The 24,286-nt window shown below is 43.1% G+C and overlaps 1 protein-coding gene across 5 annotated transcripts in view; it reads right to left on the bottom strand.

Moving 5' to 3' along the window:
* The window catches only part of KIAA1217 (KIAA1217 ortholog), an 865,191-nt gene that overhangs the window by 162,581 nt on the left and 678,324 nt on the right, over positions 1-24,286 (bottom strand). For all 5 annotated transcript variants that reach the window (XM_011963834.1, XM_011963832.1, XM_011963833.1 and 2 more), the window contains one exon: positions 7,216-7,414. In XM_011963834.1, the coding sequence (XP_011819224.1) occupies positions 7,216-7,414 (199 nt within the window). The remainder of the gene's footprint in view (positions 1-7,215; positions 7,415-24,286) is intronic.

The raw sequence follows: 24,286 nt of genomic DNA on the forward strand, positions 1-24,286 counted from the left end.
TAAGCTTTTTGATGTGCTGCTGGATTCGGTTTGCCAGTATTTTATTGAGGATTTTTGCATCGATGTTCATCAGGGATATTGATCTAAAATTCTCTTTTTTTGTTGTATCTCTGCCTGCTCTGACATTTTCTATGCTAGCAGCCTAAGAGCCTGACCATGAACTTATTGACCTGCTATGAAATTCTCTAGCATGTTTTGTTTTTACAGTGTTACCTTTCAATCACTACAGGCTCTTAGAGAAACAAATTTAATAAATGCTTCACTTACTCTTTTTTTTTGAGACAGAGTCTCTGTTACCCAGGCTGCAGTGCAGTGGCGCGATCTCGGCTCACTGCAGGCTCCACCTCCTGGGTTCACGCCAGTCTGCTGCCTCAGCCTCCCGAGTAGCTGGGACTACAGGTGCCTGCCACCACACCTGGATAATTTTTTTGTATTTTTAGTAGAGACGGGGTTTCACTGCGTTAACCAGGATGGTCTCGATCTCCTGAGTTTGTGATCCATCGGTCTCGGCCTCCCAAAGTGCTGGGATTATAGGTATGAGCCACCGCACCTGGCCTCACTTACTCTACAGAGCAATAGTTCTTCTTATTTCTTTAAAATTCATTTACCTTTTGGGCCAGGTGCCATGGCCCATGCCTGTAATCCCAGCATTTTAGGAGGCCAATGTGGGAAGATCACTTGAGGCTAGGAGTTTGAGACCAGCAGAAAACACAGCGAGACCCCATTTCTAAAAAAAATTAAAAACAGAAAAATTAGCTGGGCATGGTGGTGTACACTTGTAGTCCCAGCTACTCAGAAGGATGAGGTGGGAGGATTGCTTGAGTCAAGGAGTTCAAGGCTACAGTGAGGTATGTTTGTGGCACTGTACTCCAGCCTGGGCAACAGAGCAAGACCCTGTCTCTAAAATAAATAAATTAATAAATAAATAAATCTTTGAATATTCAAGAAATAACTGTTCACATTCAGACAGTCTCACATTAGTCTTACAGTTGTTTCCTCCTTTGTTTTCATCTTTAGAGATAGACAATTCCTCAATTCCTTTGCCCTGATTTCCTACTCAGCCTTGCATGTACACAGGATGGAAGATTCTGGCAATTATGAGACTTCTTTTCCTTAAATCCCCATAGGGAATGATAAGCTTCCAAGTTAATCACGTTGGAATAAAAGAACAGCCACATAGATACTCAATAATTCACCCCGCCGGGGGACTTCCCCCTCTAACCAGTCTAAAATCCTCCTATGCCATTTAAGATCAGTTTTGATTTTTCAGTCTGAGTGTTTCAGAGGCAGTTTGTTATGGAAATGGGAACACCTCTGGCTGCTGGGCTGGTCAGTGAGGTCTCTTTTCTAAAGTCATGCATTCAGAATATGGTCAACAAAGGAATCTGTCTGCATCAAGAAGTTGCTGCTGTTGTTCCTGTTTTCACATGAGTTTTATTTTCAAATTCCTGAGGGCTCACAGAAGAGTGGGAACATCTTGTGGCTACCCTTTCCCCGAAGGCCGACTATGCAGCGGCCAGACACCAGCCCCCGCCCATGGTCACATTCCAGACAGGCATTTCTAAGACAGCACCATGATTAAAAGGAAACTACTCCATCATTAAGACTCCAGACCTAATATCAGCAGGACCATTTTTCACGGAAATTATTTCTGCAACCAAATTCTATTGGAAGGCGGTTTTCACTTTACTTTTTAGTCTTCCTTTCTCCTGGTCTTCTCTGTTTTCACTGAAGAGAGAGTAAAGGAGAAGTGGCATAAATTCCATTGAAAAGAATTTCAGCTGGGCTCTGGATGAGAGGAAAGGGCAGGGAACTCTGTGGAAGTAGAGATTTAGACACGATAGGTTGTTGGAACCTGGCGATGGGATGAGTCAGTGCTGCTGAACCCATCAATTTCTTTCTTTACCTTTCTTCTTTGTAAATTTCTAGGCTCTCAGCCTCAGAAAGGACTTGTGTGTTGCTGTCACTTGGCTCTGTCTGAATGGTAAAATGCTTCTCCCGAATGAGAAATAGACACCTTGCATCCCAGGACAGCACCCGAGAGAGACCATTACACAGACACCAGTGATGTATATGACGGGTCCAAAACATGGCCACTGTTCCCCATTCTCTCTCTTGCATGTCTTCTAACAGCATCTGCGAAATGCACCATGCTCAGCCTTCCTGCATTTCTCCCAGCCCCCAAATACACTGAAGCAATAGAAATGAGAAATTATTCAAGTGGAGAAACTAAGAGGCAGGCAGGTTTATCTCCAGGCACAGGCAGACTGAAGTGAGGGAAGGTTTCTTCCGCTCTCAGGAGCCGGAGTGGTGTGATTTCATCTTGTCCTGGCTCCACCCTCAAGGTGCCTTTCTGTGCTGCCTGAGCTGGGGAAGGACTCCAGTGACAAACTGTGGCACCACGCGCCAGAGTACAGGCCAGGAGCTGGGCTTTCCTCACTCTCCTTCCTCCAGACCCTGTGGCTAGGGACTGGCAGTAACAGTATCTGATGCGCCTGGGGTGACATGAGGGGCCAGCACTGGGGTGAGGTCAGCAAGGCACATACTTCCAGTGCAAAATTTAAGGATCTCCCAAAAGCTCAATTACCATGATAAATAATGTCTTTGTGCAATATTTTTAAAAAGCAAAATTAATGCAATAACCCATGACAAGACAAAACAAAACTAAATAGCGGCTTCCCAGGTAATCCAGCAATCATGTTCCTTGGTATCTACCCAGAGGAACTGCAATGTATGTTCACACAAATACCTGCACGTGAATGTTTATAGAGCATTATTTATAATTGCCGAGACTTGGAAGCAACCACAATATCCTTTGGAAGGTGAATAGACAAATAAACTGTAGTATATCCAGACTATAGAATATTATTCAGGCTGGGCGTGGTAGCTCACACCTGTAATCCCAGCACTTTGGGAGGTAGAGGTGGGCAGACTGCTTGAGCCCAGGAGTTCGAGACCAGCCTGGGTAATAAGATGAAACCCTGTATGTACAAAAACTTAGCCAGGCATGATGGCACATGTCTGTAGTCCCAGCTATTCAGGAAACTGAGGTGGGAGACTCATCTATGCCTCAAGTTGAGGCTGCAGTGTGTTGTGATTGCACCACTGCACTCCAGCCTGGGTGACAGAATGAGACCCTGTCTCGAAACACAACTTAACACAACACAACACAACAAAACATAAAAACAGATTATTCACATGTGAAAAAGAAATGAGCTATCCAACCATAAAAATATATGGAGAAAACATAAATGCATATTATTAAGTGGAAGAAGCCAATCTGAAAAGGCTACATGCCATGGGATTCCAACTAACAGACATTCTGTAAAAGGCAAAACTATGGAGACAATGAAAAGATGAGCGGTTGGCGAGTGGTTAGCCAGGAGGAAGGCATGAATAGGCAGAGCACAGAGGACTTTTAGGGCAAGTGAAACCACTCTGCGTAATACCATAATGATGGATACATGTCATGACCTTTGTTCAAATCCACAGAATGCACAACACCAAGAGTGAACCCCAATGTAAACCATGGACTCTGGGTGATATCAATGTGTTGGTCTCATTTCATTGACCGTAACAAATGTACCACTTAGTAGGGGATGCTGATCAAGGTGGGGGCTGTGCATGCATGGAGGCCAAGGGTGTATGGTAACTGTCTGTACTTTCTGCTCGATCTTGTTACAAACCTAAAAAATTGCTCTCAAAAAATAAAATGATAAAAAAAATTCCATGATGAACAAACCATCAACATTTTAAACAAAGGCAAGATCAACAGGGCTTCAAGGGAGAACTTAAAACTCTGTGGATTGAGATAAAGTGACAATGTACAGATCCCAAAAGACACCCAGGGCTTCCAGATGGCATCAACAGTGCGTTTCCCGGGGGTTACAGTTCAAAGTATCCAGTCTGCATATCTGAGGCCCTGTAGAGTTGCAGCTGTGCTTCTGGGCCACCCAGGTGCTGGGAGACACCCCTGCTCATGGCCGGGGCTCTCTGGGGAGCACTGTTTATCCCAGGAACCCGTGCATCTGTGTGTTAAATAAGGCCAGGAGGCGGGGAGTTTCCCAAAGACTAAGCTCAGCAAGGCCTCTGGGAGGGAGACTGCATTTGCACTTGCTGTGACTCACATTTTCCTTTCTATTTCCCGTCCAGGTTCAACTGGATTACGCCATAAGGGCCAGGTGCGGCTTGGGGGACATTCCCCAATCGGCCACAAAGAGGCGGTCAAAGGCAACATCAACCCAGCTGGCCCAGTGCCAGCCTCATTTTCTGGAACCAGAGCTTCCCTTCGCTTTGGCAAGAAACTGCTCATTTCTCTCCTCTCCTCTTACTGTGTTCCTTTGTTTCTATCCAGGAGCAGTGAAAAATGACAGGCCAAAAAGCCCCTCACAGGGAGGGCAGAATAAACAGGTCAGATGCATTTTTCAGCCTGCTGTGACAGCACACCAGCACTCTAGAGCAAAGGATGCTGAGTAAAATGGGGCAATTTGCGGAAGCGTGGCCACCCCTGCGTGAAAACACCCACCACCCTCAGCCATTCTTTGGGCAAGCCGGCCTTAGCTCCTGCAGTCTCTCTGCCCCAAGGCTTGGTTCCTGAACCCAGCAAGTCTCAACCTGCACTGCCAACCGTTCCTGGCTGCAGAGGAAATTCCTTCCTTGAAGACAAAAGATCCATTATCCGACAGAGTCAAAGTTCCCCAGGTATGGGGGAAGGCGGAGAGGCATTTATTCTTATCTTCATTTTGGTTTGCAAAGCCGAGGTTATCTTTACAGAGACCTGAGCTTCACTCATTTCCTTCAAGCACAAAGGAGAAATCCCATTCCTTGCCTGGCTCCTAAGTGTGAGTGGAGTTAAGAAAGCACAAGTTTCAGGCCAGGTGTGCCGGCTTATGCCTATAATCCCAGCATTTTGTGAGGTCGAGGTGGGAGGATTACTTGAGTCCAGGAGTTCCAGACCAGCCTGGGCAACATAGTGAGACCCTGTCTCTATAAAAAATAAAAAATTAGCCAGGTGTCTGGGTGCGTGCCTGTTGTCCCATCTACTCAGAAGGCTGAGATGGGAGGATTCCTTGAACCTGGGAAGTCGAGGCTGTAGTGAGTCATGATCATGCCACTGCACTCCAGCCTGGGTGACAGAGCAAAACTCTGTCTCAAGAAAAAAAAAAAAAAGAAACCACAAATTTCTTGAATCCAGAAAGAAAACCCCAGCCTGGTGACGGTGTGGAAGCCTGTGTCATCTTGACACTGTCTTGGCCCATGATGCTCCTTGGGTGTGCCCCTCCCGTGTGTGTCCTCGTCCCTTCATTTGTAAGATGATGTTAATGGGAACGGGAGCCCTGCACTTCCCACTGCTGCCATTTAATTAACTGTGTGAGCTCAAACAAGCAAACACACACATCAACAAAAAGCACATTTTCTCTAGTCTTCTCTCATTTACACAATGAGGACCTTAGATTACTAAGATCAAGTACACAAAATTTAATGTTAAATATTAACATTGATAATACAAATAATAACAGAGTTGTGGGTGTGGTTTTTTTTTTTTTGATGGAGTCTTGCTCTGTTGCCCAGGCTGGAGTGCAGTGGCACGATCTTGGCTTACTGCAAGCTCCGTCTCCTGGGTTCATGCCATTCTCTGGTCTCAGCCTACTGAGTGGCTGGGACTACAGGCACCAGTCACCACGCCTGGCTAATTTTTTGTATTTTTAGTGGAGATGGGGTTTCACCATGTTAGTCAGGATGGTCTCGATCTCCAGACTTCATGATCCGCCCACCTTGGCCTCCCAAAGTGCTGGGATTACAGGCGTGAGCCACCGCGCCCCGTTGGGTTTCTTTTAGGACAGCTAAGACAATGTCTGAATCCAGTCTGCTTGGGTCATTATCTGAAGCTAAGGAAACAAAATCAGGACACCTTCTCTCATATCTATCTTCTTCTTTCTTCTCCCAGCAAGGCATTTGTTCAGTTTTACATGGCGGAGTTCAGCTGTCTTTTTCATGAGCCAGACTCTGAAGGCTTTTGCATGTTGACCCTTTTCCTGTCCCCTCTTAGCCCCAAGCCCATCTGTTTGCAAACACAGGTACCCAAATCAGAACCTTAACATGGCAGTGAAGCATAAGAAACATCTGCCCAGTTGACAGAGAGGTCTAAATCCTCACGACTTGTCCATTTTGTTAAAGGGCCAAAAAAAGAAAAGAAAAGAAAAGAAAAGAAATTTAAAAAGCCAAGCAAGATAGAAAGTGAACTTCCAATACAAAAATAGGAAATGATATGTGGTAAAAGCATAAAAAGAATCCTTCTACCTTTCAGAAAACCTGTGTACTACACACACCAAGCCCCTCTATCCTTTCACGTGATAGTGGGAACAGCCTCGTGTTCAAGGTTCTTATGAATAGTCATGGAGATGCTGGCCACGTTGTCCCTTTTTGTCCTGGAGCCACTCATCTCCTCCACTGAATTACCAGACAGGTGCAACAGGGCTGGTGGAAACCCACAGCACTGGGTACAAATGCCAACTGTCCTGGCTTCTGGGACTGGAGAAGAGGTTTGCAAGGTGACAAGAGGATCATTCTGTGGCCAATTCCTCACAATTTACTGTAGACCAGTGGTCCCCAATTTTTTTGGCACCAGGGACTGGTTTCGTGACAGACAATTTTCCATGAATGGTTTCGGGATGAAACTGTTCCATCTCGGATCATCAGGTATTAGTTAGATTCTCATAAGGAACATGCAACCTAGATCCCTCACTCGTGCAGTTCACAATAGGGTTCAGCTCCTATGAGAAGCTGATGCCACAGCTGATCTGACAGGAGGCGGAGCTCAGGCAGTAACCCTCGCTCATTCTCTGCTCACCTCTTGCTGTGTGGTCTGGTTCCTAACGGGCCACAGACTGGCACTGGTCCATGGCCTGGGGACTGGAGACTCCTGCTGTATAGTAGTTGGAATATATAGGGTAAAATACTACTAGCCTCTTGGCTTGAATTACTAATCCCAACCACTTCCGAATGTGCCCAGACTCAAAGCCAGCTTGCACTTGACCTGATTACCCAGCAGGCAAATCCTCAATGCTTGATATGAAACCAGTGAAGTTTCCCAGTACTAGAGTATTTGCAAATCAATATCAAATGAATGTTGAATGAAAGGGTATAGATTCAGAAGTATAACAAGACACGCATTCAGTAAGAAAGGGGCATCAGAAACTGCCTTCTAAAGCTTACCCAGAGATCTTTCTTTCGTCTGGTTGGTTGACCTCACCACGGGAAGGCTCGCACGAGTCCGGCTGCCTCTGGAGAAAGGGGTTGGAGCATCCCCCTCAGACATGGCTTCCAAAGAATCAGCGGACGTCTCTGATAAATGCTCGACCGGGTCACCCAGACTGGGTGGTTGAGGACTGTGAGACAGTTTGGGGCTCCTTGTCTGCAAAAGACATTTTAAAGAAAGTGGGAAAATAGACTATTATTAATCATGTTGAAAATATGTCCAATGCCATCTCTATTAATCTGGAAAAATAAAGACAAGGGGGAAAAGTCCATCAGAAGGGTCAGACAGAGAAAACTAAAGACCTGGTGGGTCAAAGTATCAGTTGTAAAAATTACTAGAAAATAACATTGCCCTTAAGTGTTCCATTGTATTGATTGATTGATTGATTGATTACCAGAGTGCAGTGGCACGATCTCGACTCACTACAACCTCCGCCTCTTGGGTTCAAGCAATTCTCGTGCCTCAGCCTCCTGAATAGCTGGGACTACAGGTGTGCTCCAACATGCCTGGCTAATTTTTGTATTTTTAGCAGAGATGGGGTTTCACCATGTTGGCCAGGCTTTGAGTACTTTGAGTACTCTTGAACTCCTGACCTCATGTGATCCACCTGCCTTGGCCTCCCAAAGTGCTAGGATGACAGGCGTGACCTGCCACACCTAGTCTCCATTAAGATTTTTATTGTTTGACTTACGTGGTCCATTTTGAACAGGGGGTTTAGGAGAAGTCACATTATAGGAAAACCATAGCAAACAATTCCTTTTGTCAGACAAATTCTAACAGTGCTTTCACAACAGAGGGGACCGTATACTTTTCTATGCACCCAAGATGGATGAGGTACTCATACCAGAGTAAATTGTACACAACTGGCCCTTAAGAGTCTCATACCAAGACCGTTTCCACAATCAGTAAACTCACATTGCGAGGGAGTTATCTATTCTATTCTATTCTATTCTATTCTATTCTATTTTTCTGAGATGGAGTTTCACTCTTGTTGCCCAGGCTAGAGTGCAATGGCGCCATTTTGGCTCACTGCAACCTCCACCTCCTGGGTTCAAGCAATTCTCCTGCCTCAATCTCCCGAGTAGCTGGGATTACAGGCGTGTGCCACCATGTTCAGCTAATTTTTGTATTTTTAGTAGAGATGGGGTTTTGCCACATTGACCTCAGGTGATCCACCTGCCTCAGCCTCCCAAAGTGCTGGGATTCCAAGGTGCGAGCCACCATGCCCGCCCTTATTAATGATTTTTGAACAAGGTATGCTGACAATTCTTTAGCCAGTCCTGCCTTGAAGTTTGGGCTACAGATTTCTTTCATGGATGCCCAAGGTGTGCCTGATACTCTGGCAGTACCCTTTGAGAATCGGATAAGCAGCTTCTTGCTAAAAGTACAAGAAAACCCCTCTCAACAGCATCAATTGCATTATCCAGACAATCACACCTTCCTATACACCTCTCAGGACCTTCCCATTGAGGAAAGCAGGGATAAGGTCAGTACCTTCTGCCCTGTGTTTCTTAAGGGATGAGGCTTCAAGGAGATGACTGGGTGTTCCACAGGAAACTCAGCTCAGATTACATGCCAATATCATGACCAGAAGGAACATGCATTAACAGTCAGATTGTCACCTTTGGTTAATTTTTCTGTGCAAATCCCCAAAGTGGTGTATTCCTATATTTATTTTTTACAAAGTCCACTTCTGTTATGGGGATCTGGCTTTGACACACATTACAAGTATTTGACCAGGAAAATTATCCCTAAATCACTGCTCAGTTCATCAAGATTTAGACAAATTCATGTGGTCCTCAGTGAAGTAGCTTCCTCTTTACTGTGCTTAGCAGAATATCAAGGTATGATGTCCTCATCCCTGACGTTTTTTTTTTTTTTTTAAAAAAAAGAAGATAGATTCAGTTTAGCAAAACAGCCAAGAAATAATATTACTTTAAGCAACATGGCTACATTTATAACCTCTGCTGTATGGTCATCTTTGTAGCTCACAGCAGAAACGATATATTTGATGAGTTGTCATTTTCCATTGCAGAAGGTAATAATCCTTGAAGAAAATCAAAATCAAATGTTTCTTGTTCAGGGTCATCGTAGTGGTAGGTAAGCAGAAAAATCCAAGATGTAGGGCTATATATTTTCCCCCCTCACTTCCTGTACATAACTATTTAGCTCCAAATGTAAACTCCTCTTTTCGTTGTTGTTCTTATTCACGTTCTCACTGAAAATGATCACTACATATTAGCAGTCTCCTCACACGCAGTACCCTCCCCTCTGTTGCCAGCTTGCTGCTGAGACATCATTTAGTTCAGAGAAAAGACAATGGAAATTGCTGACACTTGTGCCAAATACCCTGTGATCTGATATGTTGGAAAAAAAAAAAAAAAAGTCAAAACAGCATTTTGGAACAGTGCTAGGCACCATGGGTAAAAGTGCACCAGAGATAAAATTCTTGAGCTCATCAAGCATATAAAGTCTATATGGGGGCAAAAGATAATGTATATGCAATAGATGGACAAGAAGAATGAAGAGGTGCATCACCCTGAGTGCAGAAGGAGTTTGGGGCAGTAACTGTTGAATTTAAAGGGGCATCGGGAGAGGAGAAGAGGGAGGTGCAAGGGTTGCTCTGAACTGAGCAATAAAGCGCAGGGCCACCCACTCCAGCCTGGTCTTTCCTGATTGGACTAAACAGTAGTCACCTGATCTTAGTTGGATCAATCAAATTCTCACCCCTGGAAATGTCTTTCCTGATTGGGTCAAGAAGTAGCCACCTGAACTTAGCTGGTCCAATTAAATTCTCTCCCCTGTAAATTTAGATCTGGGACAGAGGATCTATTAGTCAATGTCTATGGAGAACTTGAAACAACTTAGTTTTCAACTTGAAGTTGTGGTTAAAATGGGCAGGGAAAGTGAAAGAGAAAAAGGGCAGAGAAAAAAATAAAGCAAATCTGTATTAAAAAACAGAGATGTGAGACCCCCACGATCTTCAGAGAGCGCAAAGGATAAGACAGCAGTTATCTGGGGTCTCCTGGGCTTCCCACTTTCCATTTCCAGTACATTGTGGTGTCCTTCCAATTAATTTATTCAATTAATTCAATTTTTGTTCTTGCACTAGTTTGGGATAACTCTTTGCCTTGCAAGCAAGCCACCACTGACCAACACCAATTCTAATGGTTCCTCCTGGCTAAGCTGCTACGATGTTCACATATGCATATTAGTAAGAACCATGGAGAAAGCTAAACTCTCTGGAGCTTGTTTCCATAATAATACTTCCCATCATTTTCTATTTCATAGATGACAATTTCTAAAAAAAATTCCCCCCAAATTTATGAGGGGTTACAATACAGGGATGTTGATTTTATTTAGCAAAATAAGAGGCATTAAAGAAATCTTACTCTCTGTGGTATGATTTTTTTACCATAAGAAAGGAAAGATACTTTAATACCAAAAAAGGGGATACAAACACAATTTCAGGTTTGGGCTAGTGAAAAATTCTTTATGTTGGAGTTAGCATTCTCATTTTGCCTTTGGTGAAAACGTCTCTCAGTCATGCATGGCCTGCAGCTGGGTGTTTGAAGCTGCTATCCTAAGCTACTGAGTGGAGAGCTCCTCCTAACTGAGGGGGAAGCAGAGGATGGTGGGAATATTCTCTGAGCCACGTGAGCAGGACTCAAGGGTCCATAAGACTGCAGTTTCCTCCTTGCTCCATGGAGATCCCTGTTTCCATCACAACCTTGTAAAGACTTCCCCAATCATTAGGCAACCCCAAACCCAGGAACCCAAAGAGTAAGCCCTTTGGGGTCATACAGGAAGGGGGTGGTCTGTACAGTCAGGCCACCTGAACCCCACTGGTCCTTTCTATTCTTCTCTTCTTCAAAGGAGACTCTCTGTTACCAAGACATGCTGGTGTAATTGGCTCAGTGCAGCGCTCTCCTCTTCTGCATCTGTGATTGACCCTCTAGAAATAATCTCTTCCTAATGAAAGGATGAGGGAAGAAAAAAGGACTCAACATATTAGGTGCCCGCTGCCCTGTACCAAGTAACTGTCATGTGGTAATCTTCTTTAACCTTCCCTGTAACCTCATACTATGGGTTATCACTGAGAAAATAGAAAAAGCGGGACGGGCGCAGTGGCTCACGCCTGTAATCCCAGCACTTTGGGAGGCTGAGGTGGGTGGATCACGAGTTCAGGAGATCAAGACTATCCCGGTTAACACGGTGAAACCCCATCTCTACTAAAAATACAAAAAATTAGCCAGGCATGGTGGCGGGCACCTGTAATCCCAGCTACCTGGGAGGCTGAGGCAGGAGAATGGTGTGAACCCAGGAGGTGGAGATTGCAGTGAGCCGAGATCGCTCCACTGCACACTCCAGCCTGGGCGACACAGTGAGACTCTGTCTCAAAAAAAAAAAAAAAAGAAAGAAAATAGAAAAAGCAGCTTGCTCTGAAATTCTACCAAATGAAAAGAGCAAAGATCACGTGTGGTGTACTCCAGAGCTGACACCAGTGTAAGATTGGTTGGTTGGTCATTATTTATTCCGTCAGTCTGACAGGGTCTCTGTTGCCCAGGCTGGAGTGCACTGGTGAGATTATGGCTCACTGCAGCCTCGATCTCCCAGGCTCAAGCAATCCTCCCACCTCAGCCTCCTGAGTAGCTGGGACTACAGGTCTGTACCATCATGCCCAGTTCATTTTCTTAATTTTCAGTGGATGAGGTCTCACTTTGTTGCCCAGGCTGGTCTCAAACTCCTAAGCTTAAGCGACCCTTTCATCTCATTCTCCCAAAAGTGCTAGGATTACAGGTGTGAGCCACTGCACCCTGCCTCAAATTTTTATTTAACCAGGAGTCTGGGAATGCTAGTTCTAGTTCAGCTTTTGCCAAAACTGGTCCACGTATAACCTCACTGAGTCACAGCTATCTCATCTGTAAGGCCAGAAGTTGAGCTAGTTGGTGTCTCAGATCCCTTACAGGACCAAAACTTTCTAACTCTAAGTACACATCACACAAGAAGAAAAGATCATGTCACCCAGAAAAAAAGTTTACTGAGATTTCCTTCGAATTATTTATCCTATAGCACCTGCTCCACAGAAATACGTAGCTAGGTAGTGCTAAGATCTGACTTTCCGCATTTATGTCCTCAAGTGTATGCAACATAGTTGAACAGCATTAATTTTTAAAAGATGGCCATGATTTCATTTTAACATCATAAACAAATATTTGCTGAAATGTTCACCAAGTGCGCTGTTTTGCGAGGGGGATTGAATTTATTCATATTCTTTGCAGTGCTATTGGATTTGGAGATAACAACAAAGATAAAAGAAAGTGAGAGCTAGAGGCATTGATGATGTATTTTTCATTCCCGTTTTCAGATCCTTAAACCCTAAATTGAAATGCAGAGGTCCCGAAAAGGAACCTGCAAATGTAGTGTACATAATATGTTAATTGCCAGGAACAGTGGGGTGTCTGGCTAGCCAAGGTATTCACTTTGCTTCAGATTACATTCTTTTATTGTGAAAAGAAAAATCAACATTGCCGTGATGAAGTTTTACTTCATCCTAATTAATGCCCAATTTGCCACAGGGCATTTGAAAATACAATGAAGTTTTCCACATGCAAATATATTTGGAATGACTCATTCCTAGCACTCATTAAATGATGTGGTTAATTTAATCATGACACTCAGACACTTTTCTTTCACTTGTGTAACTTTCAACTTAAACCTAGTCAAAATTCTGATTTCAGTTGAAGAGAACCTCCTAGTTGCTAGGTACTCTTATTAAAAATTCCAGGAACAAAATATTAAATTAACAAATAAATCATCCACAGACTTTAGGTTTTCTCTACCATTCCTGCTTCATGGTACTCCAAAGGAAAATTAACAAACTGGCACTATGGAAGCTCTACGCTTCTAAATTTGCTTACAGAGTCCTTTCTACAAGCCACAGTGCAGTTGCCTTTTTCCCCATTTTCTGCCCTCCTTCTAGTTTCCAGTCTTTAATGTCCATGCTGGGTTGAGGACTAAGGGTGGGAAGGAAGATAGGGAGCTCCATCGGGCACACCTGGCTTCCATCTTACCTCCCATCCTCACATAAACCCTTCCCTGGTGACAGCATCAGCTGAGGTTTTCTTCCTTCAGGTGTCCACTTGCCATTCTCTGGTGAGCAGGTGTATATTTAGAACAGCGAGCCCTGTGGTCAGGTACAGTGGCTCACACCTGTAATCCCAGCACTTTGGGAGGCCTAGGCAGGTGGATTGCTTGAGCCCAGGAGTTCGAGACCAGCACGGGCAACGTAGTGAGACTCTGTCTCTACAAAAAAATTAAAACATTAGCAGGTGTGGTGGTGCACACGTGTAGTTCCAGCTACTGGGGAGGCTGAGGCAGGAGGATGGCTTGAGCCCAGGAGGTCGAAGCTGCAGTGAGCTATGGTGACACCACTGCACATCAGCCTGGGAGAAAGAACAAGACACCCATCTCTAAAAAATAATAGAAGAATACAAAATTTAAAAAAGAGCAGAAAGACTTGGCTATGCATGGCTTCTTGGCAACTTCCCACAGCTTCTGTGGCTTATGGACAGAAAAGCAAAATCTGAGTCAGTATCTCCCCAGTGCCATTCTTGCAATTACGCTCATTCTGGGGAATAGACTGAGACCCCCATGATTCTAAAATACAACAGGTGGATGTGAGAACTGCAACACAAATGGAGAAGAGAACTGTAGTTAGTTTTATTATGATCTTGTAATTTTGGGCTGGGTCTGGCATTAAAGACTCAGAGAAATGGTGGTGGAGGAGAATAAATCAGCAGCTTTTGTTTTTAACAGAAACCTTGGGTGCACGCACTAGAGGGTCCTGCTGTTAATCTACAGTACAATATACACACACACAAAATCGAGTATTTAGTGGACATATGGATGCTGCATGTGAGCAGTTTGTGGATACGTGCCAGACTTAGCAGTAACCAGGAACTTCTGGACCTTACAATAAGATAGATCTATATTCACTAACCCCGCTTTAATGCCAGCTTCCAACTGTGCGTATCTGAGATTCTCATGTCTCTCCTAGCTTAAGTTGAGGTTTGAAAATTAGTATTTCTCTTCCCTGACTTGGACAAAGGGGAAGCATTTTCTCTAGGATTTATTTTGATGAAATATCCTTGATACACTCAGTTTATATCCTGTTTCTTCAAGGCTAATATTTCAACACTTTTCTCCCTTTTCCATCCAAAGAGTACCCAGACATTATTCACGATTTTCACCTGTGAAAACAGAATGGCATTTGTTCTGGATGGAAATCAGATGATTCAGCAGTTGGGCAAAGTACAAGTGCATCTTTTGTTTCCACATTTTCCTTCTCTGTGTGTATTATTTCATTATCAGATTGGAAAGATGAAAGGGCAGTGATGCCTAGTACCCCGTGCTCACGGGCGGCTCAGATAGAGCCAGCCACAGTCATCCCTGCACTGAGGCATCCACTGTATGGAGTGAAGTGAGCCAGGCAGGACCCCTCTGCCAACCCAGTGTCACCATGCAAAGCCCCCTGCCTTCCTACAGCTGCAAACAAATAAACGACAAGGACACCTCTGTGCAGAAAAGGGTAGTTCCTCATTGTTTAAAGAAGCACCACACTATGCAAATACTCTCCATAGAGTATTATCTGTGTGTCAGATTCATCTTCTGAGGTATTGTTAATTTACCTTGTCCTTGTGGTTATCAGAAACAAACAAAAAAGTTATGGAACTTCTATTCCTAGCCATCGCCTCCTGGGAAACTGCCAAGCCTTTAAGTTCTAAGGTCTTCCCACAGGGAAGGGTTGTTAATGGTATCTCCATGCTACAGAGGCCGCTCTGAAGACTCTCTCCCTAAATGGGGATGAGAAGGTAAAGGTATTTGGAAAAGAAATCTGGACTTGCCTCCAGAAGAGGAAAGGAGGAAGTTCCTAATTAGGCAGGAAGAGGGGAGTGGACGACTTCCCAGAGCCAAGAAGAGGGTGGCAGTTGTCAGGGTCGGTGATGGTGCTCTTCAAATTCGAAAGACCTGTATTCCATTTGCAAGAAGTGACCCACAACTGGGAGGGTGGATGTGTGACATGCTTAGAGTGGCTGAAACCAGGTGCTCACACTTAGGATACTTGGCAAAGGTCCCCATAAACCTGGCTGCAAACAGACTGCATGGAAGGCAACTCACTATGAGTCCCAGGAGACTCAGAGGCCCTGGCCTGGTTTTATTGGATTGGACAAGCTCCCCAAGATTTCCTTATGACTCCAAGTGAGGGGACAACGCTTCCCCTTAATAGGATGAGAAGAAATTTCTCAATAATTGCTGAAGCCAGGATAGATTAGTTTGATTTGGGAAAATTAAGAAAAGTGGTACACTCGTATTAGAGTGTCAGGAAGCAAATCAGTACATATTACATCTTTAATAGAATAAATAAATCTTGAAACAATTTGGAAGGCTGGTTAACAAATTACAACGTATGTGTACTCCAGAGTACTACACAATCATAATAAAGGTGGTTTAATGGAATTTGGGGTATAATTTAGTAATTGGACACAATACAGCCAAAAACCAGCATGAGTTTTCTTTTGATGGTGGCATGATGGGTAACGTACTTTCTTTGTTAATAATTTCACCTTTTATTTTAGATTTATATTTGTTTTAGTGTGTAGGTTTGTTACATGGATATATCGCAAAATGCTGAGTTTTTGGGTTCAATTGATCCTGTCACCCAGGTAGTGAGCATGAAACTGACCCAATAGTCCCATAGATTATTCTTTTTGATAAACTGAACAAGAAATTGACTCTTCTGGTCTCAAAGCTGGAAACTAGTATTTGTTTTATCTGAGTTCCTTCCACAGGCAACACCTTTAGGCCTCTCAAAAAAGTATCAAAGAACTGAAACTCACCAGATCACCGGACCAGATGCCACACCCCTCATTCATCATGATTGTTTCTTTGCCCCTCCTCAGTTCTTGTTTTCTTACATGTTCTTATGTTTCTTTCCTGCTACATAAACCCCTAGTTTTAGTCAGTCAAGGAGATGGAGTTGAGACTGAGCTTCCATCTGCTTGGCTGCAGCACCTGATTAAAGCCTTCTTCCTTGGCAATACTTGTCTTAGTGATTGGCTTTCTGTTTGGTGAGCAGTAGAACCTAGACCAAACCCCTGGTGCTTTGGTAACAAGCATAGTATTCAATGGGTTTTCAACCTTTGCTCTCCCCCTGCCTCCCCGCTCCAGTAGTCCCCAGTGTCTATTGTTGCCATCTTTATATCCATGTGTACCCAGTGTTTAGCTCTCACTTACAAGTGAGAATATGCCACGTTGGGTTTTCTGTTCTGCATTAGTTTGCTTAGGATAAGAGTGACATACTTTCTTTATGTCTCCAAAATAAGAATATGTTGTTTTTACAAATCAGAGAATTGCTAAACAGGTCACGATATTTTTAAAGAATAGATCAGAGGAAGGGAAGACTTTTCCATAAAACATTTAGAATCCAGAAGGATTCCTGTCTATGGTGACCTGAATGCATTCATCCCCATTCCTGTCTTCTTTCGTGCCTTCTGTATGATTGGATTCTAGGTTTAAGAACTTGTGGTTAGAGATGGTCGCTGAAATGACAACACAAATGCATGGGGAAAACACAGGAAGGGAAACATGTTTTTCATTTTCATGCCATGCAATATTTGGCAAGAATCCAGAATTATAAGAACTTCCAATTCTACAAAGCGATACAGTTAAAAAAAGAAGCGCCAAGGCCATCAAATCAATTTCAGACATGCGAATTGCACTCCAACTTGTAAAGAGACAAGACTTCCACATCTGTAGTTCTGATACCATTACAGTAATTTAATTTAAAGGCTCTTAAAATTTGATTCTAGGTAAATTTGGAATTTTAGCAATTTTCTATGATCCTCTACATATTTTCTACCTTTCAACCTCTTAATAGTTTGTAGATGATACAGTATTCCTTTTTTTTCCCTTGAAGAGGTTTGGTTCCACCTAGAGGAGTGCTAAATCTGTTGCCTTGCAGAGGAGACAGGGGTTCTTATTAGATCAGAAGTCAGGGTGGCCTTTTTAACTCCAGGATTAGACATCAACCTGCCACCTGCCTGCCTTGTGATTTACCTGTAACATGACATAAACTCCACTGAAATACCACCTCGAATTGTCTGCTCTCTGACTCCTCCCCAAAGCCAGAATGAGATAAAAGCTATTTAAAGAAAATTAAGCTTAGCTCGACTATGATCTCCATTTAGCATCCTTCTACCAAGTTAGAAAATTAGATCATCAGTAAGTTCCAAGTCTGGATCTCGTTAACTCAGATGTTCTTCCCCTTCGGAAATACGTTCATGCAACTTGTATTCAGTGATGTGTTTTCTTCTTTTCATCTTGCCAATACAAAATCAATACAAATTTGCCAATACAAAATTACAAAATTGGGCTAGATGCGGTGGCTCACACCTATAATCACAGCACTTTGAGAAGCTGAGACAGGAGGATAAATGAAGCCAGGAGTTTGAGACCAACCTCGGCAACACAGTGAGATCCCATCTCTACAAAAAACAGACATGTTTTTTTAGCCGGGAGTGGTGGTGCACCCTACTCAGGAGGCTGAGGTGGGAGGATCCCTCGAACCTGGCAGTTCGAGGCTGCAGTGAGCCATGATCACAGAACTGTACTCCAGCCTGGGTCACACAGCAAGATCCTGTCTCTAAAAAAACAAAAGCCACATGAAGAATACTGCTGTTTACTTGTTGGTCCTGCCTACTATGCTGATCCGTGTACCTTTTATAAAGGCATGAACAATGTTTCTTTTAGAATTTAAAACAAAGGATATGATTTTGTTTCCTGAAGGATTAAGTATTACCTTGTCATATAATGAGAATTATGTAAAGTATCATGTATGTCGGGAAGCTTGAAACTAAATTTAATGTCCAAGCTAATCACAGAACCTACATTTGAAAATTTGCTTCCTCTTCTTATGAGATTTTGCCTTTTGATTTTCAGTGTATCTACCTTAGGGTAGATGTCTTTTTATTGCAAGTTGCCTTGAATACAACAATTAATTTATTCTTTCTCCCCTTTCTTTCTGAAACAAGAAAACTAATGCCTTATAAACAAGCAAGAAGTTGAACAGGCTTTGACTCCCAAAATCCTCATTGATTGAGGTCTGAGCAAGGCTGCAGATGCTTTTGTAATTCAGAGAGTCAGGAATGCACTTTAAAAGGCTATAGGATAAAAGGTGTCTGTGTGAGGATTGCTGTTATCATACTGATAAAAGTAAATAAACCTGCTTGTAGGCTTTGAAATCTCAAGTAAAATACAACCAGCATAACATGGTGCTAAGTACATATCTTAGAAGACCTCCTTAACAAAAGTCATTCTTAAGCTCATCTCTGCAGCCTTGGCTTCAGTGCTTTATGGAGAGGATGTGGGATCCCAAGCCACGGAATGGTACCCCTAAACCTTGACTGCATTGTTGCCAAACCAAAGAGGCTTTCCTTGCTAGCAAAGGCCCTCACCCTCAGTGAGGGTACGGGCTGTGCCATGGGAGAGCTTCTGATGTCCTCCCCACCCCACAGCGATGAAGGCCACAGGGAACTGGGCAAGAGGGACTCTTGTGGGTTCCTGGGCTCAGAGCTTTTGGCCAGACCCTCCCCATACATCCTGAGAATCGAGTTCACTATTAATTTCAAACACATGCCCCCTCCCGTCAGCCCAAAACCACTACCACCACCACCTGTGCAATTTCACTGGAATGATTTTCAAATGAAAACAAAACAAAACACCTCGTGAAAGTTCTAACTAGCTTTCTGCACCAAACATTCTGATTTTCCTCTAGTCCTGCTCTAGGAAAGTATACCAGCGCTCGAAGAGATGGACAGAAGACAAAATTTATAATGAGAGGACTTACTGTTTTTATCAGGTTATTTTATGAAAAGCAGACTCCAATCCTGCCATGAACTCACAGTGCAACTCCATATGAAACCTTTCTGAACCTCAGTTCTCACTTTTATAAAATAATCAGAATATCTACTTGATAAAATAAGAGGTAATTGGAAGAAAGTTGCATGGAACAGCAACTGGTAAATCATAAAAGAGGCCAAGCATTTAGCTTTCCTTAGGTAGTAAGCTGGTATTACTCTCAGTAGGGTGATTCTAGATGGCTCAGCTTCCTACTGTACTTGGGAAGTCTTGTAGCTTTTGGGATCCTATGTGAGAGGAGAAGGGTACAAACAATCCTTTAATGGTTCCACCATGCCTTCGTCTTGGTCTTGTGAGATAGGTAACTAGTTACGTCCAATTTCAAAACAGAATTTGACATCTGGAGAAGATCTGAGAGTTACTCATTCACTAAAGTGGGAAGAAGATCACCTTCGATTTCTAACTTTAACCTACATCCTATTCCATCTCCAAAAAAACAGCATTATAATTTAAAATGCTTGAAAATGCCAAAAAAAAGCACTTCAAGAAAAATCTCAGATATCCAATTATTTGCTGATATGGAAAAAAAAGAAAAGAAAAGAAAAGAAAAGTCAGTACTGAAGATTTGTTTCAAGCAGAAGAAAAAAAGAATAGCGGGAGGGAATCCCAAACTCTGTACTACTTCTCATGGGAAAATCCCACCGGGCAACGTCAAATCTCTATTCTGAAAGTAGGAAGAAAGGTTAATGGCAGGGTGTGAAGTTGTAAGGAAGAGCTCACTATGCCCTTCCTTTCCCTTTCTGCATTTTAACTTAGTGCACAATACATGTGCATGGAAATAATAAAGATGCCTCTATTTTGCATGAATTTTAGGAATGTGAAAATGATTAAGAATAAAATTAAGGATAAACACCCATCAGAACTGGGATGATGTGTGACATGACAGTTCTCTTTAGTGTCTAAACTTGAACTTTTATGCTTATTTGTCTGGGCAGGAACTTTCTAAATTGAGCTTGTTACCCTAAAAAGAGATCAGTGAGACTAATTACTAAGAAGGGGAAAGTAAAGAGATAAGAAAGGTCACTGAAGGCTGACCAATGGGAAGGAGGTCACTTTTGTACAAAAGCCAGATGGCTGAACATTTCCTAAGCACAGCCATCACCTAGCTGTGTGACCTTGGGTAAGTCACTTAACTTCTCTGTGCCTCAATCACCTCATTTGTAAAATGGGGATCACAGTATACCTACCCCACAGGGTTGCTGTGAGAAGTTAATACTTGTAAGGCACTTAGAACAGTGCCTGGTGCATATAAGTTCTAAAGAAATGTGTTTATTTCCATCACGGTCATTATTAAAATGTATATAAGTCAAATGATCTGGACCCAACATTGGACACATTGGAACTGAGCAAAGCAGAATGACATAGCTTTGGGGTTGTCAGAATGATTCAGGCTTCTGTTTTACTGCCATGAGTATTCTGCCTGAGCAAGTTGGCAAGGATGGGATCTCTGCTTAGAGATGCCCACTTTTCAAACCATTATTCAAAGATCTCCAGCTTGCTGTTGCATTACTGCTGATTCCACAATCCAATCTGTGGAAAGCAAATTAAATAGTTCAAAGCAAGCATGCAATTAGTGTTCATTTTAATACTGACTCTCATAATTTTTAGAAATGCACATATTTCAGAATGCTGCAAGCACTTGGCTCTGATAGTTTTGAATCAGGGATTGGGGTAAACAGCGAAAAGTGCAGGCATCCGGTTTAGTCGCTGACACTGATTAGAACGCCACTCGCAGGTGAGGGAAAGGTGCAGGATGAGGGTGCAACTCGATGCAGAAAAAGAACAGGTAGAGTACTAACTCGCTGAGACGGTTCAATTTTCATCAAGTACCTTTGAATGTCAAGTTCTGCCTGAAGAGAGATCAGCATGCCCTTCAAAGCCTGTGGACCAGGAGAAAACAAGAAAAAAATACGAAAGAAAAGGGGTGAAAACATGAAGAGAAAAAGAATAGGTTGACCAAATGGACCACCTATTTATTCATGATGAAAATGTAGCACAGTTAACTTCTCTTCCCCCAAAACAAAGAAAAATGATGACAGTTCCATCCTTACATTTTAGAAAGACACGTTGAAGCCTTAGCTAGCAATGGGTTTGCCTCAAAATAACCTGCCATAGGCACTTATGAATTCACCTTGTATTACTGGAGAGTGTGTCATATTGACCCACTGTCCCTGAGGTTCTCCCAGAGCTCCAGGGGACTTACTAGAGCCTACCCAACCCAAATGAAATAGCTTTCTTAGCCAGAATGCAGTCTGGCGGTGATGCCCGAGGCTGCCATCTTGATTGTCACTGACCCTGGGGTCACTGGCCACTGGGTTACTGCACAAAAGCAGGCCTGTGGGTACAGTGCTCTCTGCCCATGCTTTGCCATGCAGGAGGGTACACCACAGGTGAATACATACAGGAACAGAAGATCCACACTGTAATTCAGGGCACTAATTCTAATATTCGAACCTAGTGGACCCTGGAGTGTGCCTTTGGTTTACCATGCTTACGGTGCCAGTATTTAATATTTTAATTCTCATTGATCCCACTGACTTTTTTTTTTTGAAACAGAGTCTCACTTTGTCACCCAGGCTGTAGTACAGTGGTGCGATCTCAGCTCACTGCACCCTGTGCTCTCCGAGTTAAAGCGATTCTCCTGCCTTAGCTTCCGGAGTAGCTAGGATTACAGGCACCCACCACCACACCTGGCTAATTTTTGTATTTTTAGTACAGACAGAGTTTAACCATGTTGGTCAGGTTGGTCTCAAACTCCTAATCTCAAGTGATCTGCCTGCTTCCGCCTCCCAAAGTGCTGGAATTACATTTATGAACCACTGTATCCGACTCATTTTTGAGCAACTTAACTTTTTAAAAAAAAAAAAAAAAAACATGGCAGTGAAATATTTTTTGTGCCTTAAAAAATGAAAATTTCTATAATCCTCACGCAAGAGTGACTTCCTCTTGTGCCCAGTATCAGCCAGTGGGGTGTCATAGCTGCATATCTTACTGCACATGCATATACATATATCCATACGGACTATTAACATATAGGAGCCTCTGAGTACCATCATGATTGAATTATACAATATCCATGACCCATATCACCACTATGTGCAGATTTTATATATGTGTGTGTGTATATTACTTAGAACAGTCCCACACATATCAGACACAAATTTCCACTACAAGTAAAAGAACATTTGAACACAAATGGCTATACTCAAAAGCCAAAAAGCCAAACAACAGGTCTCTAGACAAAAACTGTACTAAAATATTCTACCCAAGATGCACATGGGGGTTAAAAAAAAAAGTAAAAGAATTTGAAGAGAACTTTAAGAGAGAAAGGAAGCGACACCATTAGAAAAACGATTAGCTAAAGCGACCTCATAAAAGCCCTTTTCTAGGTGAATATATTCTCACCAGAAAGGTGACGGTTGCTTAGGGCCCTCTGATTCTTTGCTCTGTAGTTTACAGGCTTCATCAACTGTGAAAGAAATATCCTGAAGTAGACCACAAATAATAAAGCCCTGCAGGTGCATGGTAAATAAAAGTGTAAGATAAAAACAGGATGATAGATTTGAAGAGCTGCTATGGACAGGGAAAAGGAAGAAAAAAAAAAGAAAGAAAGAAAATCACAGAGCGTTTCCATTATAAGACGATTAGTAACACCGGCTGGGGGCAGAGAACCAGGACAACCACAGCCCTTCGGAGAGGACCTGCAAGGGAAGGTGGTATTGGAAGAGACCAGAGACCCAGTGAGACTGCCAAGAGGGACAAAAAGACTTCAACCACTCTCTGCTAGGTGACCCTCATTAGACGAATTTACAACAAAGAAAATGAAATACCTGGAGAAACGGGGGCAAGGAAAGTTGCTACAGCCACTGCTTTAGACAAATATCATCTGAAAGTCAAGAAAGTAGGGGAGGCTGGGTGAGGTCGCTCACTCCTGTAATCCCAGCACTTTGGGAGGCTGAGACGGGAGGATCGCTTGAGGCCAGGAGTTCGAGACCAGCCTGGCCAACATAGGGAGACTCCCATTATCACAAAAAATGAAAGAAAAAATTTAGCTGGGTGTGGTGGCAAGCACCTGTAGTCCTAGCTACTCAGGAGGCTGAGGTAGGAAGATTGCTTGACCTCCGGAGGTTGAGCCTGCAGTGAGTACAGTGAGCTATGATCATACCAATGCATTCCAGTCTGGGCAACAGAGAGAAACACTGTCCAAACAAAACAAAACAAAACAAAACACAACACAACAGAGAGAAACACTGTTCAAACAAAACAAAACAAAACACAACACGAGAGAAACACTGTCCAAACCAAACCAAAACAAAACACAACACAACACAACAGAAAGAAACACTGTCCAAACAAAACAAAACACAACACAACACAACACAACAGAAAGAAAGAAAAGGAAAGAAAGGGAAAGAAAGAAAGAGAAAGAAAGGGAAAGAAAGAAAAAAGGCAAGAGAAACACACAATTACTCAAAGACTCCAAACTGTGGAGCAAACCCCAACTCTACCTGCTACATCTTTTCCTGCCTTTGCTAATTGAGGTCATGGAAACCTAGAAGCTGGAAGACTCTCCCAGCATCAGAGCAGGGTAAGGCTCCGGGATGCTGGCGAGGCAGGAAGCCCTTCTCAGAAGATGCAATGGAATAAGCTCATGAACTTTAGGCCTCAGGATCCTATAATCACAGGTAAGTTTTCTCAGGATTACAAAATGAACCTCACCGAGAACCTTTTTTCGCTTCTCAGTAGGTTCTATCTGTGTGGGAAAAGTTTTGTGCCCTACAAGTTTTGAGCCCAACAATAAGAGCGATAAAAATGCAAACTGGATTTTATTAGGCCTCTCACATATACCTGATAAATCAATGTGGAGAATTGAGAAGCTTGATTTATGGCTTTGACTATATAATAGAAAATTGTTCTGAAAAAATAAGAGTGGGTGGCTGGGCACGGTGGCTCACGCCTGTAATCCCAGTACTTTGGGAGGCCGAGGCGGGTGGATCACCTGAGCTCAGGAGTTCGAGACCAGCCTGGCCAACATGGTAAAACCCCATC

This window comes from Colobus angolensis, unplaced genomic scaffold, assembly GCF_000951035.1.
Source record: "Colobus angolensis palliatus isolate OR3802 unplaced genomic scaffold, Cang.pa_1.0 Scaffold63, whole genome shotgun sequence".
Classification (NCBI taxonomy): domain Eukaryota; kingdom Metazoa; phylum Chordata; class Mammalia; order Primates; family Cercopithecidae; genus Colobus; species Colobus angolensis.